The 16,691-nt window shown below is 30.4% G+C and overlaps 1 protein-coding gene across 2 annotated transcripts; it reads left to right on the forward strand.

Annotated features, from left to right (window-relative positions):
• The first annotated feature begins 3,988 nt into the window (after positions 1-3,988).
• Positions 3,989-16,689, forward strand: LOC133313423 (phosphate transporter PHO1). 2 transcript variants are annotated; one of them, XM_061514798.1, is made up of 15 exons: positions 3,989-4,340; positions 5,584-5,643; positions 5,777-6,005; positions 7,192-7,525; positions 9,300-9,348; positions 12,561-12,632; positions 12,822-12,951; positions 13,198-13,318; positions 13,780-14,029; positions 14,200-14,304; positions 14,416-14,460; positions 14,575-14,727; positions 14,894-15,172; positions 15,257-15,393; positions 16,235-16,689. In XM_061514798.1, the coding sequence occupies exons 1-15, from the start codon at positions 4,065-4,067 to the stop codon at positions 16,320-16,322; spliced, it is 2,328 nt and encodes a 775-aa protein (XP_061370782.1). In that variant the 5' UTR covers positions 3,989-4,064; the 3' UTR covers positions 16,323-16,689. The 2 variants fall into 2 exon arrangements, with proteins under 2 accessions (XP_061370782.1, XP_061370781.1); XM_061514797.1 differs by having other exon boundaries at positions 3,989-4,307; positions 5,563-5,643; positions 7,183-7,525.
• The last annotated feature ends 2 nt before the right edge of the window (positions 16,690-16,691 follow it).

The following is a 16,691-nucleotide window of genomic DNA, read 5'->3' on the forward strand; positions in this document are numbered from 1 at the left end:
CTTGTGTGAGGGGTCGTGTTAGAGTATAGTATAAACCAATGTTAAAAAAACCGGACTGGATCGGACCGGCTGGGTCGCCTGAAAACCGGTAAACCAATCATATAATCGGTCCGCGTGAAGTAACGGACTGGCCATGCATTAAAATCGGTGTGACCTAGCCGATTTTCGTGAAAATCGATGACCCCACCCAGTCCCAAAAAAAAATTCAATTTTTTTTTCAAAAAAAAAATCATAATGGACATACTGAAGTATTTGTTGCTTATTGACTTACCTAGGTTATGTACCTACAATATTAATACTATCTCAATTATGCATTATGCTGGAAATTTTGATTTGATTTATAGATAGAGATGTTGTTAACTGAACCAGAAGCCACTTATTACGATTATTATATTTTTGTTTCATCTTTTATTGGATAATAATGTGTGATTTGTTATTTTTTATATTAAAATATTTGAATTTTTTTTTTCATTTTTTTAGATATTTGAGTATGTTTATAATTTTTTAATATAAATTAAAGAATTGCATATAATTACTGGGTCATGTGGTTCAACCAATGACTCACTAGTTGAACCAGTGATCTAGTACTTCGACCGGGTCAATGACCGGGCCGATTTTAATAACATTGGTATAAACCACTAAAAAAGCCCTTACTATCAGTTTAAGCTTTTGGGTTGAAGTGGTTCTTTACATGATATCAAAGCCTCAGTGTCATGGGTTTGATCCTCGTCGCCTCCCATTTTCTTTGTGGAATTTCTTAGCACTGGTAGGTTGAGCATGATGCATCATCCACCTTTCAAGTTCAATGACTCTCTTATGAGGGTGTGTGTTAAAGAAGTAGATAAAATCATTAATGTAGCATCACCCATCAGCTTAATCTTTTGGGTTGAATTAGTTATTTACGTGGTATCAGAGCCTCGATGTCCCAGGTTTCATCCTCACTGCCCCTACTTTCTCTTGTAGAATTTCTTAGGACATATAGATGAGCTTGTGCATTATCCACCCTTCATGCTCAATGGCTCTTGTGTGAAGGGGCATGTTAGAGAAGTATATAAATCATTAATGGGCCTTCACCCAACACCTTAAACTTTTGGGTGAGACCATATTAATGATTTTATATATGTCTAACATTTGATATGTTTGGTTAGTTCATTATTTTGCGAGATTGTTTTATATATAAAGGTAAAATCAAATTTTAAGTTTCAATTTTAAACATAAATCATTGAGCTTTGAAAAGTAATTAATATAAATATCATATTGATTTATAAGCCGAATTGAGCTAAAATAATAAATTTGTTTTTTTACTAGGGATAAGTTATTCTACCTATTTTTTTGTCTATTTGTTTTTACCACTCTTTAACACCTTTAGATCAGAATCTCAATTACCTTTATCATTTCTCTCTCATTTTGAGATTCTGATCTAATGGTGTTGAAGAATGATAGTTAAAAGTAAGCAAAAAAAAAAGAGACAGGTAGAATAACCTATTCTTTCTTACTAAACGCAACATGATTAATTAAATTTAACTCAATTATTTCCGAAACTAATCGCCATAAGAAAGTAGAAAACAAATTAAATGAAAGAATTGATCTAGTTATATAACCTAGATATATTCATTAAATAAAACTACTTTAACCTTATTAATTAGACTTTAATTCCTTGTCTCCGTTAAAGAAGAGGAAGTTGAAAACTGCATCCAAAAAAAAAAAAGAAAAAGAAGAAGAAGAAATTGAAAACAAAAAGAAAGATTACTCTCGCTATATGACATATATATTCATAAAACAAAAAATACTTTACATTTTCATGTATATGCATATCTATTACAAAAAGAAATTAATATTTAAATCATGGGTTTAATATTTTTCTTACAAGCTAAAGATCACTTTATCTCCTAAACTGATGCGGGAATGGATGGATCCCTAAAAGAGGAGAGAAAAAATAAATAAATTTCACCCACTTCCATATAAGTGTGAGAAATAAAATTTGCAATAAAGACATCAATCCCCTTAAATAATAGCAAATCCACTACAGTAATTTGGAGATCACCCGATATATAACTTATCTTTCGTGTTCTCAGTTCACAAGTAAAAGTCTTTTTATAGTTTACAAACAAATAAATTTTGACACTTGTGCTAATTAATATTCATGTATTTTGTATTTTATATAAATTTGTAGTGAAAATCTCTAGGCATCCTTTTTATCTGCACTTTTAAATTTGAGGCGCTCACGCAATATAGTTTTACAACTAGTAAGGTTTAATTAGTAACTTATTAGAATGGAAAGTATACAGAATTAATATGGACTCCCTATCTTCATTTAAGAAAGAATAAAAAAATTGTGAAAAGAATTAATTAGTTTGTGATCCTGTCTCCATTTTTTTTTCCGGCTATTTTGTCCTCGGAACATGTCTTGAAGGCTAACAGCGGATGCATTGAGCTTCGTCATTCTAGGAAGGATGAGATTAATCCTCCATTTGAGAAGAGAGGCATGTCCTCTAGCCCAAATTCTTTTCTAAAAATTTGCTTGAGACAGGATTTGAATCCATGATTCAAGCAAAATTCTTTGGAAGTCAATTGCTAACTGATCTATCATTGGAGGTTACTATCTCCATCTTTACTATATGAGATTTTTGTCAACTCGTGTTATATAATCAATATTCACAAGGCTGGATAAAAACTTATTTTTATATACAAAAAAGTGGATGATATTAAGAATAAAATTTAATTCTTCCAAACAAAGTATTGAAAGAAATAATTACAACAAAAATTAAACTTCAGGCTTAACAAAGTATAATTTTGATCCTTATGAATACAAGCAATTAGTTTAAGGGGAATATGCAACAAGAAGAATGAAAATATTTCCCGATTCAACCACAAGTGGAATTCACTAGGAGAGAGAAAAAAGAAGAAGTTTGCAGCGTATTTCTTGAAAGGTCAGCAGCAAACACTCTCTTTATCCTGCAACATTATAGTTATATTTCTTTAGTTTAATGAAAAAAAAAAAAATAATATATACCTTCACATGTATACGTTAGTACTCTATGTTTTTATTTGATAAAAAAAAAATATCTTCTTACCAAACATAAATGATAATGTCAATTAATAATTAAAAACACAATTGAAATCAAATAATATTAAAAAATATTTCTCTCTCCTAATAACTGCCATCATATATAGTAACTCTTCTTTGTCTTATAAAATTAAATATTTATCTATCCTAACCAATGTTAATAAAATCGGATGACCCGGTCATAATGGACATATAATTGATCATATAATTGGTCCGGCTGAAGCAATACATCAGTCATGCATCAGAATCGGTGCGACTCGGCCGGTTTTCAAGAAAAATGATGAATCGGTCGGTTAATCGGTGGCTCCGTCCGGTCCCAAAAAAAAAAATTCAAAAAAAATCATAATGGACATATTCGAATATTTTTTTTGCTTATTGACTTACATAAGTTATGTATCTACATCAGTACTAATATTATCTAAATTATGCATTATGTAGAAAATTTTGATTTGCTTAATAGTGAGAGATGTTATTTACTGAACCTGCGTATCATGATCATTATATTTTTGTTTGATCCTTTATTGGATAATAATATGTGATTTATTATTTTTATATTAAATATTTGAAATTTTTATCATTTTTTTTAGATATTTGAGTTTATTTATAATTTTTTAATATAAATTATAAAATTACATATAATTATCGGGTCATGCGATTGAATCAGTGACCCACTGGTTGAACTAGTGATCCAATACCTGGACCGGGTAAATGATGAAATCGGTTTTAATAACATTGATGCTAAGAAATGATATCTACAAAATATTATATAAAATTACATGTATGTATATATATAATTATCCGAGGAAAAACAATATATCTATAATAAGTATCGCTAAATGTTCTCCACACGGCTCTTCTCTTCTCTATATATATCTATGAAATGTCTTATCAGATTCTATAATCACACATCCACTTCAAATAACCTCTTTCCCACACATTTCTTCTACACATGCAACCTCACACCCTCTTCGTCAAAAAGTAAAAAAAAAAAAAAAAAATGGTGAAGTTCTCAAAGGAGCTAGAAGCTCAACTCATACCAGAATGGAGGGAGGCCTTCGTCAACTACTGGCAGCTCAAGAAGCAGATAAAGAGAATCAAGCTTTCAAGAGTTCCCAAGCAACCCCATCATGCAAGTGGAGACTTAATTGGTCGCTCCATTTTTGATTCTCTTCACTACCTTGTAAAGAATATCACTCGCAACCTCTTAGGTTCCGAGGATGATAGCCTGAATATCATTCAGGTTAGTAAATCATCTTTTTCGGCTTGTTTTGGTGTTTTCCGGCAATGAAGGATGATTTTTCTGGCATGTTCAAAACCTGTTGGCAGCAAAATGTTACGCTCGGTGCTTGCGTGTTTCTCTGTGTTTTGTCTTCTAGTGTTTCAATGTCTTAGTGCATAGCTTTACTGCAATTAAGAAAAGTGAACAAAAAAAGTGACATCATTTTCTGACAACTCATTCTTTTCGAGAATTCACGGAAGTCGAACCTCCTCGCTTTCATATGCTCTTTTTAACCAAATTATTATTTTTTTAATTATGGCTGGCTTAACAGTAGCATTGTTACAATTTTATGGATATAATTAAGGGAATAATGTTTCTCTAGAAGATAAAATTATCTCCTACAAGCACACGTGTGTTGGGTCCTATGAAAGAATAGAGTCAAAAAGAAATTATGGGCTACAAATATTTTTATGTTTATGTAAGAGATAAAATTATCTCCTATAATATGAGAAACAATAATTCCTATAATTAATATGAATTGCAAAAAAAAAAAAAAAATTGGTTGCCAAAATAGTAATAATGTGTGTAACATCTAATGAGATTGATATAAAACGATCATGGATATTATTTGGTATTACCAAAGCATAAAAGAAAATGGTTTGACTATAGATCATAACCGATACTTAAGGAATTTAAATCTTTTGACTACTTTTGAGCACAATCATTTGAGCTTGAGTAAAAAAAAAATTAAACTAAACAATAGTGTGCATGAAAGTTGATTGCCTTCTTTTTCTTTGGTTTTTGCTATCAAAATGTCATGTACATCAATGAAATTGATATTTCTTGTTTCTAAAGTGAGTGGTAATAAAGGAGTAAGTACAATGAATGGTCATTAGAATTGCAAAACAAAAATTTGGAAAAGTTGGACGGAAAGAGATCTCAGAATTAATTTAGCGAGGTGAGTATACTGTGGGGATAAGGACTCTAAAGTGAGTTTAGTGGCCTCCTCTTTTTAAGAAAAAAAAAAAAAAATCTTTTCTACTTTCTTTTTGGAGTTTCTCAATCTCTCAAGAAAGCAAGAAAGTACCGGGTGTGGCGTTTGTGGATCTATCTGTGGCACTATTATGTCATTCATTGTATGAGATAATTATCTCATACAACATGAGATAAATAAATCCTATAAAAGAATTGATGTAAATATAACAAATGAAAAAAGTTGCAAAAGAAAAAGAAAAAAGAGAGAGATGTAAATATAAATATTTTCTGATGCATGCAGGTGAGGAAGAAAACCATAAAGGACAGCGGTGAAGAAATCTATGAAACAGAGCTTGCACAGTTATTTTCAGAAGAGGATGAGGTTCGTTTCTTTTGTTATCTGTGTAATAATTTATATTCTAGGACTTACATCAATAATTTAAAAAAAAATAAAAATAGATAGTGTTTTATTTTTAATTGTATATATGAGTTGGTCTTGATCATTAATTGTGCAGGTACGTGAGTTTTTTGGGAAGCTGGATGAAGAGCTAAACAAGGTGAACCAATTTTTCAAGACACAAGAGAGTGAGTTCCTTGAGAGAGGAGAAACCCTGAACAAGCAGCTTCAGATTTTGCTTGATCTCAAGCGAATTATCAGTGACCGGCGCCGCAAAAATTCTCCGTCAAAGGCATATAACACCGAGATTTTCCCTCGTTCTCCAGCCCGGGATTCCGATTACTCGGGTCAGCTTTCTTATTCCTCTGATTTTCTTTCTATCCAAACGCCAGACATGCACGAGACTATTGCGTATAATAATAATAATAATAATAATGAAAAATAATAATAATAATAATAATAACAATAAGGGAAAAATATTTGTTCGTTTATAAGATATAATTTTGTATCATTTTAGATTTTAACCTCTGATTTTCGTCGATCAACAGTTAAGATTTATTGGGTTAAACTTATTTATTAATTATTAATTTGCAATAAAATTCAATAAATCATAACCGTTAATCGACGGAAATCAGCGGTTAAGATCTAAAATGATACAAAATTATATTCTTTAAAAAGATGAATATTTTTTTCTAATAATAATAATAAGAGAAAAATATTTATGCTGCTTTCGTGCATAAATTTTTTTCCCACACACTCATATAAAAATGAATGAATCATATTATATAAACTTTTTCTCTCTTTTCTCATTATAATATATTCACTTTTTTTTTATATGAGTATGATAGAAAAAATAAAATAAAATTAGAAATATTAAATCTTAATAATAATAATTGTTATTAATTTTTTTAGGAGTTTTAGTTTGTCCTTTAACATGACACGGAAAACTTTTCTACACATACAATATTTTGTGGGACCCACACTTTTTAAAGCAAAAGAAAAAAAATTCAGACACGCAAAATGAATATCTATAATATTACACAATCATTTTTTTTACAACATAACTCTTATAAAACTTTTTTTTTTTTTAGTATTATATAAAGGATACGAGGACTAGATTTTGGGGTTTGTGCTCAAGAATCAGGTGAGGAGCCAAGAAAATTCCTGCAGTCAACTTGTGTTTTTAATTGCAACATAGGGAAAATAATTGCATGTCTAAGTTGACTATTATGTGGACCATAATCTGCCCAACGCATGCTTCAATATGCATTAAATTTTAAAAGCAATGATATTTGTAAATTATTTTTATTATATTATTTATTTTAGATTACAAAATTAAAGTACACATTTTAACATGTATTTTAATTGATATATTTTGAAATAAATAAAGTGTGATGACTATATTATTTATATTTTTTTAATTCTTATAACATTTGCCTTTTATAATATTTATTTTTTGATGTGCTATTATTTCTATATTCTCCCATATATCATTGAGTTGCGTAGCTATATGTATTTGTGCAGAAAATTTAGGAGATTCAGATGAAACAAATTCAGAAATTTCACAAAGTACAGAATCTACAGAAGAAATAATCACAACATTAGAGAAAAATGGTATAAGTTTTGTTAATTCAGCAACGAGGACAAAGACGAAGAAGGGAAAGCCAAAAATGGCAATGAGAATTGATGTTCCAGCCACCAACCCAACTCGGGCGATTAAAGCTATTACTAGCATGCTGTGGGAGGATTTAGTGAATAATCCAACGGGAGATTTCATTCCCAAGAGAAAAATTCAATGTGCTGAGAAAATGATTAGAAGTGCATTTGTGGAGCTCTATAAAGGCCTTGACCTACTCAAAACTTACAGGTTTTTATTTATTCATATTTTCAGTAATAATTATTAATATCTTTTTTATCCAAAACCAATCTAATAAGATGGCCGAATCATCTAATTAAAAATTAAAAATAATAATAAAAGGACCTAATTTTACCTAGATTATAAGCTTATAAAGGTAGGATTTGTTAAGGATTAAATTAGTGTGGCCGAGCCGGACTTTGACATAAATAAATCAAGTGTATGTAATATATTTTGAGCTAGACATGATTTCATAATTAGATTAAGGTTAAATAATAGATTTGGCCTTTTTTTATTAAAAAAATATCTGACCTGATTTATTAACGCATTTAAGATTATTAAACTTTCTAAGGCTAATTAGGCCTTTTAAACCTTTTTTTTCAATTCTTAACATTTGATTGGGAATGTTACTTATTAAAAAGTGGTATATTTATTAGGGTCGGTATACCAAACGAAAAAATATATACATTGTACGCATATTGAAACTAACATTAACTTAAATCACACAATTCAAATCTCAGATAAATTTAGACAAACTTAGGAGTTACGGTCTTGCTTATTAAGCTCCCTAAGTCTTTTAGTAAACCCGAGATTGCTCTAGGTCAGGTTGAAACAGAATTGGATGTTAGACTATAGATCCCTGATTGATGTGGCCAATTTTATATATTTTATACAAAGAATATATTTTTACTTACACAGTAATTTATGCTTGTGCAAATTTTATTATTTAATTATATTAACTTCATTTTTTTACACTTACATTTTATTCTTTATAACATATTCCAAATATAAAGTAATTAGTTTTAAGTTACCAAAAAAACAAAAAGTAATGAGTTTTATAAAAATGTGCACCCATAAATTTTTTCCTTGCTTTGTATGGGAATGGAATGGGCCAAGAGGTTTCTATAAGGATCTATAAAGTTAACTTCGACACACACTTCCTTTTAGTGGCCAACAAAATCGAATTGTATATCTTTCTCGTCAAATTGCGTTTGACCTTTTTCATTTCGTTTTTTTTACAAAATTTAAAATTTCCTTTTCCATTTATTCATTTATATTTATCCGTAAATTTAATGTAATATTCTATAGATTCCGAAAGGAGAAAGAGAGAAAGAACCATATTTAATAACAACCACCAATTTTTGTTTTTTTTTTTCCTTGCTTAATTTTATGCATATATACGAGGAAACCGAAAAAAAACAATCATCCTACTTTTAGCAAAGTATTTAATTAATTATGCAATCAGTTTAGGAAATTCTAATAAGGTACTTTATATTAATAATAGATTTAGGTGACAAACAGTCTTGACCACCGGAAAAACTTGGAGTTCGAGTTTAAAGTTGTTGCATAACCCTTGTGTTCTGGTTGCTACTAATGAAAAATGATTATCTCATCATAAAGAATAAAATTAATAATTAATTAAAATCTTTTTATTTAGCCAACAAATCAACAATCTTAATCCAATTGAAAGTACATATGCAAGATTGTAAATGGAAAAATCAAATAAATGTGAATAGGGTCAGCGAAATGCTAGAATGTTACTCATCTGATAAAGATTAAAGACAGTGTGAAACAATTTATGCCTTGTGTGAAATATATTATTACGTATACATTATAAACAGCTTCACTTCATTTGGTCACGCAAGTGTGTGTCATTCATCCTTACATATCTTTAAGAAATATGTGTATATATTCATTGGGTGGTGAGCTATAGGCTCTATCCACTTACTGTAAGCACCTCTTTCTTGATTGAGCAATTTCCACTCACATTCTTTCATTTTGGCAGCTCACTCAATATGGTAGCATTTTCAAAGATCCTCAAGAAATTTGACAAGGTAAGGCTTAAAATATATCCTCCTCTTTACTCTTGATACACTACATTTGCAAATATATACATATAGGGAAACACACAGAGGGATTTGATGAGATATTATTATTATTACTTTATTTTTTTGACTAAAGATGAGATATTATTTTTTTCCTTAGTTGGTTATACTTTTGCTATATTTGCATGAAAGTCTTGCTGCTAGGTGGGGTCACATTCAATCACATATTTGTAAGAGTAAAGACAAACATGAAAAGGAAGTTAAGTTTCCCAAGAATTAATCCTTTGTCGTATCATCCATCATGCTTAAAACTAATTTGTACCTGTAGTCTATGCTTCTCACATGAAGGCTGTGAGAGTCTTAACAACTATTTCCATGATTGAGAAAATCAACCTGATTTCAAACCAAACTATATTTGATTCACACCACACATGCATGACCTAAAGATAGAGACCCGCCCACTACTTTCTCCTTCCCATTCCCCTTCTGAGTGATGGATTATTCATATCTTTTGTCTAAATCCCTGTTTGATTCATAGAGTATGCACCTGCTACTTATTTAGAGTTTTAATTAAGCTTCATTCTATATCTATTTAATTTCGATTACAGCTATGTGTTTAACACTATATGAACTTAACATTGTTTCTTTGAAGTCTGGGTGAATAAGAAAAATATGTATTTAATGAATATAACACTCACTATTAAAAGTGTAAATTAGTTAAGTCAAGCCAAATTTGAGTCTAAACAAATTAGATTTATATAAAATATTTCAAGTCTGACTTGTTTCATTAACCTAATACAAGTTAAAATAAAAGTTGGCTTATCTTATTTTTAAAAAATATAATGTTTGGTATGGCCTATCAAATCCATTAAGCCTTAGAAAATGACATATTGCACTATGTAAATTATATGTCATTAATGAAACTTATCAAATCGTTGAAATAATTTACATAGGTTCCAACCATATAGTGAATCATTTTTATTTAACATGTGTTTATTCACTTGTTATCTAAGTAATATTAAAAATAAATTATTATTTCAGTTCCTTAAGAAAATTGAAAAGATAAAAAAAAAATTCGGAAAAATATTAAGAGAATTTTCGGCCCATATTCTAAGGATATTTAAAATTTTATTAATTTAATCAAAAGCAAAAAAATTAAGTAAAAAATTAAACATTAATTGAATTATATTAATTTTTTATTATAATTAAATTTTAATTTAATTTAAAGTAAATTAAAATTTTATTATATATGCACACATGCACATACAGATACACATACACACATATATATAATAATTTTCATAATATTTATATTTATTTAAATTTTTATATTATACTTAAAAAATCAAATTTTATTTTTATTTTTACATTAAATATACATTATACAATTGACACTTAATTTATACTGATATATGAAAGTTAAATTTATATTTTAGTGTGTTTTATGAAATTATTTGGATTCATATTTATTATATTTTATTGAATTAATTTAAAGTTACATTTAATATATTTTAAGAAAAATATATTTATATATTAAAAAAATTAGTCATTTATATTATAATATTTTATTTATTTTTATTTTATTTTATTGAAAAATAAAGGCCAAGTCTAAAGGTTTATTCTATAATCACATAGAGCTTATATATATTCAATGCTTAATAGCTGGTGCTTGGACGGTGCTTTCATCCTTTTTATCAAACATGACATTATTATTCTACAATCATAATAGGGCGCCTGTGTTTCTGATTTTTTTTTTTTCAAAGTTATAATAACTTTTCCATTTTGGAAATATAAGAACCACTAAGGTTTACTTTATTAAAAAATAATATCCCCTAATTATATCAATTTGAATAAATTTTTTATTACATATATAAATTAGGTAAAGATTAGCTAACGTGTGCCTTTAGGACACCTTTAATAGGATGAAAAAAGTTACAAAATAAAAATATATAAATTTAATAACCTAAAAATTTAAAATCATTTAATATCTTTTTTTATTCTTAAAACTAATGATAAACTTTTGACCTCTGTCCTTTTAAACAAGAAAATGTGATAAATATTTTTTTTTTTGATAAATAACTTGAAGGTATGTATCCAAAAGAAAAAAAAAAAATTGAAGGTATTCTCACACAAGCCACCTTATTCTCGAATGTATTCTCCTAAAACTAACTCTTCATTGAAATCGAACTATCACAAGAGGAAGGGTGAAATTAATCTCAGTTGGAAGGAAAGAGGTTTCCCTCTAGTTCCCTTTACACGGCCCATTAGTCCGAAAATATCTAATATACTACTACCATTTGTTTGTGATATTTGTAAACATAGGAGAGAGAAATATTTTTGAGTAAATACATTTTTGGTCCTTAGCAAATTTCACAACACCCGTTTTAGTCCATAGCAAATAAAAAGGCTCATCGTGGTCCCTAAGAAATTCAAAATAGACCCATTTTAGTCCTTTTAGGGACTAATATGGGTCTTTTTTGAATTTGTGAGGGACCAAAATTTCAACTAAATGAGTTCATTTTAAATTTCTTAGGGACCACGATGGGCTTTTTTATTCGCTAGGGACTAAAACGAGCGTCGTAAAATTTGCTGAGGACCAAAAAATGTATTTACTCAATATTTTTTTATCCAAATGTCATTTGTTTAATGGAAGAGTTAATTACTACACATATGTAGGGAAGATGTTATCCATTAGTCCATTACCAATTTTTATTATAGGACAAAACATTCATGTTGGAGAATGTTTTCCCTCTCTCGAAATAATCACTTTTCATCACCGGAGCATGATTTCCCAAAGTTTCAGCAAACGCACTCACTCACGGTCACATGCAGAACCACCAATGCCCCACTCCTACCCTGGATGAACACTTCAGATCAGATATATATATATACTTAAACTTTTTGAATAAATCAAATCATCATTAGTAGTTAGTATTTGTAGTAATAATAATAATAATAATAATAATAAAAACATTTACTACCACTTCAACTTTTAATGTGTGTTATTCTCCAAAAAGAAAAACTCTTAATGTGTGTTCAATTATTTACCCATCTCATTAACGTCCAAATTGCAGATACGTGATTATTATGTAGTTTGTGAAATTAGTATTGCACATGAACTATTTCATTTATTTCCTTGGCATTGATGATTTATTTGTGGATAAGTTTTAACATAAATTCCTAAGATATGAACAAAATCACATTGCCATCTGATCGAGCAGGTGTCTTGTCAAAAAGCTTCTGCAAATTATCTAAAAGAAGTGAAGAAATCCCATTTTGTTAGTTCTGATAAGGTATGTTGGTTTCTTTCTAATCCCTTCATTTCAAAAGATGGGGAAAAGAAAAAGGAAAATAAAACAAACATATTGTATTCAACTTTTGAGTACCTTCTGATTTTGGTCTTCTCAAATTATTGGTGTGGAAAATGGGTTATATGGTATTCTAATAAGTGGTTGTTATTATAATAATACTTGGTTTTTAAGGTTGTAAGACTAATGGACGAAGTGGAATCCATATTCACAAAGCACTTCGCCAACAATGATAGGAAAAAGGCAATGAAGTTTTTAAGACCCAAACAACATAAAGACTCTCATATGGTCACCTTCCTTGCAGGTAATGCTTCTCTCTTTGTCAAATTTGTATCTTTTGTTTTGTCGAAATAATTATGATAACTAAAAGTTTTTGGATTCTATTTCTCTCATGTTGTGATGGGGCTCACCACCCATTAAAAAAAGAAAAAAATAGTGGCACAACTTTTTATGTGAGAGGAACATAAAATAGTTACCTCATGTAAAATAAGACAATGATTTTCCAAAGTTTTTCCTTCTCATATTAACACCTCATTATGTTTCTTAACAGGTTTGTCCACAGGTTGTTTTGTATCCTTGTTTTGTGTATACGCAATCTTGGCCCATTTGTGCGGTATATTCTCCCCTAGCAATGAGCAAGCTTATATGCGAACTGTCTACCCTGTTTTCAGGTGCTACTTCACATTGTTCCAATTTGAACATATTTATCACATTCTCTCTTTTATGTGCTATAGCAGTTACTGGTCTTCTATTCCACATCCTAACTCTATGACCAAAATACTACATATCATATAGGAATGTGTTAAGTAATTCTGAAAAACATGTTTGACATAAATAGATTAAGTAGAAAAAACAGTTTGAAATTAATTCTCACTGATTTATCTCTATTAGATGCCCTTAAATTACTACTTATATGGCAAGTTATTGATAAGGGTAAAAATGAGATAAAAACTTCCCCTAAGCATATTATACAATCCTATCTTTTCTAACTCCCATTTATAATTATAGACCATGAAATTAAAAATACTTAAACTAAGCAGATTTTAAGAACTTGCCTAAACACTTCATTTCCATAACTTTTGACAAATATACCTATATAAAGTGCACTAATGGTTAGAATAATTTTGTGCAGTGTGTTTGCATTGCTAAGTCTGCACTTGCTTATGTATGGATGCAACCTGTTCATGTGGAAGAATACAAGAATCAATTATAATTTCATATTTGAATTCTCACCAAGCACAGCACTCAAGCATAGAGATGCATTTCTTATATGCACTACCTTAATGACAAGTGTGGTTGGGGCAATGGTAGTACACCTGCTTCTGAGGGCTGCAGGATTTTCTCCTGGCCAAATTGATGCCATTCCTGGACTTCTTCTTCTGGTTAGTCATGACTATTGCTTTTCCTTGTTACTCATAGAATAAAATAGCTTAGTTTGCTTGACATTCAAGAAAATAATTTATAATACTATGTCTGGTATTTAACTTTCAAAGTACTGAAAAGAAACTTAAACCTCTATGCTGATTAACTGATTATGAACTGCCATTTTCAGTTTTTCATAGCACTGCTCATTTGCCCTTTTGACATTTTTTATCGCCCAACCCGTTACTGCTTCATCCGTGTTCTACGCAACATAGTCTGCTCTCCATTTTATAAGGTGAATTTCCTTGAGTGGACTCCCTGAAACGATTGGAAACATAATACATTGTAATACATTACAAGGAAAAACTGAACTTGCATGATTTCATTTAATCTATCATCTCTACAGGTTTTGCTGGTAGACTTTTTTATGGCTGACCAACTAACTAGCCAGGTGATCTTATTATTGCAAACAAGTTACTCTATTTTTAAATTTTTTTTTTTTACTTCTGCTTTTTATTATTCATCCTAACTAAGGTTAAATTATATGTTATGATTATGGATACAGATTCCATTGCTAAGGCATTTGGAAACTACAGGTTGTCATATTTTTGCTAGAGTTTTTAAAACACACCACCCCGAGACATGCCATTCTGGAAGGCTATATATGGAAATAACTTATATCATCTCATTTTTGCCATATTTTTGGCGTGCTTTGCAGGTAAGCCTTTAAATGCTTATTGGTAATTGAAAATTGTCTTTTGACTTTGTAAACTAATCAATTGCTTCAAGAATTGGGAACATGCTATATGGTTGATTGAATTTTTTTACTGCATGTTCTCAGTTATATCATCAACTAACACATGGTTATTGAATGTTCTTACAAGTGTGCAAGAAGGTGGTTTGATGACGGTGATGTGAACCATTTGACGAACATGGGAAAGTATGTTTCAGCAATGGTGGCAGCAGGGGCTAGAGTAACATACCACAGGCAATCTAACCATCTATGGTTAGCTATAGTCTTAATCACTTCTGTGATGGCCACATCTTATCAATTGTACTGGGATTTCATTAAGGACTGGGGATTTTTTAATCCCAACTCCAGAAATCCATGGCTGAGAGATGATCTAATTCTAAGGAATAAAAGCATATACTACATGTCTATTGTAAGTTTGCTTTATATCTTATAGATCTGAATATTACAATCATAAATAAGCTTTTTCATATCAGAAAGTGATGTTGGATTGCAGGCCTTAAATACTGTCCTAAGGGTGACATGGGTACAGGCTGTCATGCATTTCAAAGTGGGGGATGCTCAATCGCGGCTACTAGAGTTCTTCGTAGCTGCACTTGAGGTTATTCGAAGAGGGCATTGGAATTTCTATAGGTGCATTTTTATCACTGAATGATTTTATTTTTTATTTTTTATTTTTTCAGAATTTCCTCCTTGAATAGTGCATTAAATCCAGTGAATTAGGAGTTTAAAATGCTTATCTCATCCAAAAACACAAACCTATTAGAGTTTGTAAATAAACAAGTCCTCTTAAAACCCCAACCCTTCAGAGGCAGGCCTAGAAAGGGTTTATGTCTAATACTCCTCCTCACATGAAAACCGTTTGAGCTTGAAGTGTGGAAAAAACACATGCCTATTTAAGTTTTGATACTACGTTAAAAACCTGACTCAGGGGAGAGTGACCATTTTGCCACGCTTCACCAAATTATTTACCAGACTGCCACGCGAATAGTAAAAATTCCCGAAATGCCACGCGGCATAATTCGCTACACTGTGCAGCGAATTATGTTTGCAAATAATTCGCTACACAGTGTAGCGAAATATGCCGTGTGAGGCTGCACAGTCAGCAAAAATAACACGTGTCAAGCTGACAGTAATTCGCTGGGGTGTGTGGCGAATTATGCCTGTTATGCTGTCAGCTTGACACGTGTCATTTTTGCTGACTGTGCAGCCTGACACTGCATATTTCGCTACACTGTGTAGCGAATTATTTGCAAACATAATTTGCTGCACAGTGTAGCGAATTATGCCGCGTGGCATTTCGGGAATTTTTATTGTTCGCGTGGCAGTCTGATAAATAATTTGGTGAAGCGTGGCAAAATGGTCACTGACTCAGCTTGAAACCTCAAGCTTCTTAAATATCGGTCCTTAACAGTTGTTAAACAGTGAACAAAATCACAGGATCACTCATAAACTTCATAACTTTCTTGAATAGGTTGGAAAATGAGCATCTAAACAACGTTGGTCATTACCGGGCAGTGAAGACCGTTCCACTACCATTTCGAGAGACAGATTCTGATTGATGAGGTGGTTTTGTTATACATTTAAAGATGTTCTATTGACATGCTCACAAGAAAAAGGCAGGGAGTAGCTGGAAGAAAGTCATCTCCTAAACGTGTGAGATCACTCATAATTTGTCTGATACTCAATGGAAGTGTGAATAGCCACCAATTGCAATGCAAAATATGCATCTCAAATGACATTTCTCCTGTAAATTGGATCTCAAAATTTGGATTTCCTGTTCTATATCAATATCATCAGTCAAAAAAAAAAAAAAACTTTTCTTTTTTCCTTTTGTTTAGCGTCTATTTCTCTTTTGTTAAATTGGTGTAAGCAATTACAAGCTTGTTTCTCTTTGATGTATTGTAAACTGTAATCAAGAAGAAAAGAAG

The sequence above is a fragment of the Gastrolobium bilobum genome, unplaced genomic scaffold (assembly GCF_033153095.1).
Source record: "Gastrolobium bilobum isolate Gb01-03AN ecotype WA unplaced genomic scaffold, APGP_CSIRO_Gbil_v1 utg11941, whole genome shotgun sequence".
NCBI lineage: Eukaryota > Viridiplantae > Streptophyta > Magnoliopsida > Fabales > Fabaceae > Gastrolobium > Gastrolobium bilobum.

Excerpts from the sequence above, each read along its gene's own strand:
- LOC133313423 (XM_061514798.1), top strand. The coding sequence starts at position 4,065 with ATGGTGAAGTTCTCAAAGGAGCTAGAAGCTCAACTCATACCAGAATGG. Across the intron at positions 12,633-12,821 it reads ATTTTGTTAGTTCTGATAAG|GTTGTAAGACTAATGGACGA; the intron begins GTATGTTGGTTT and ends TTGGTTTTTAAG. Across the intron at positions 15,173-15,256 it reads GCATATACTACATGTCTATT|GCCTTAAATACTGTCCTAAG; the intron begins GTAAGTTTGCTT and ends GTTGGATTGCAG.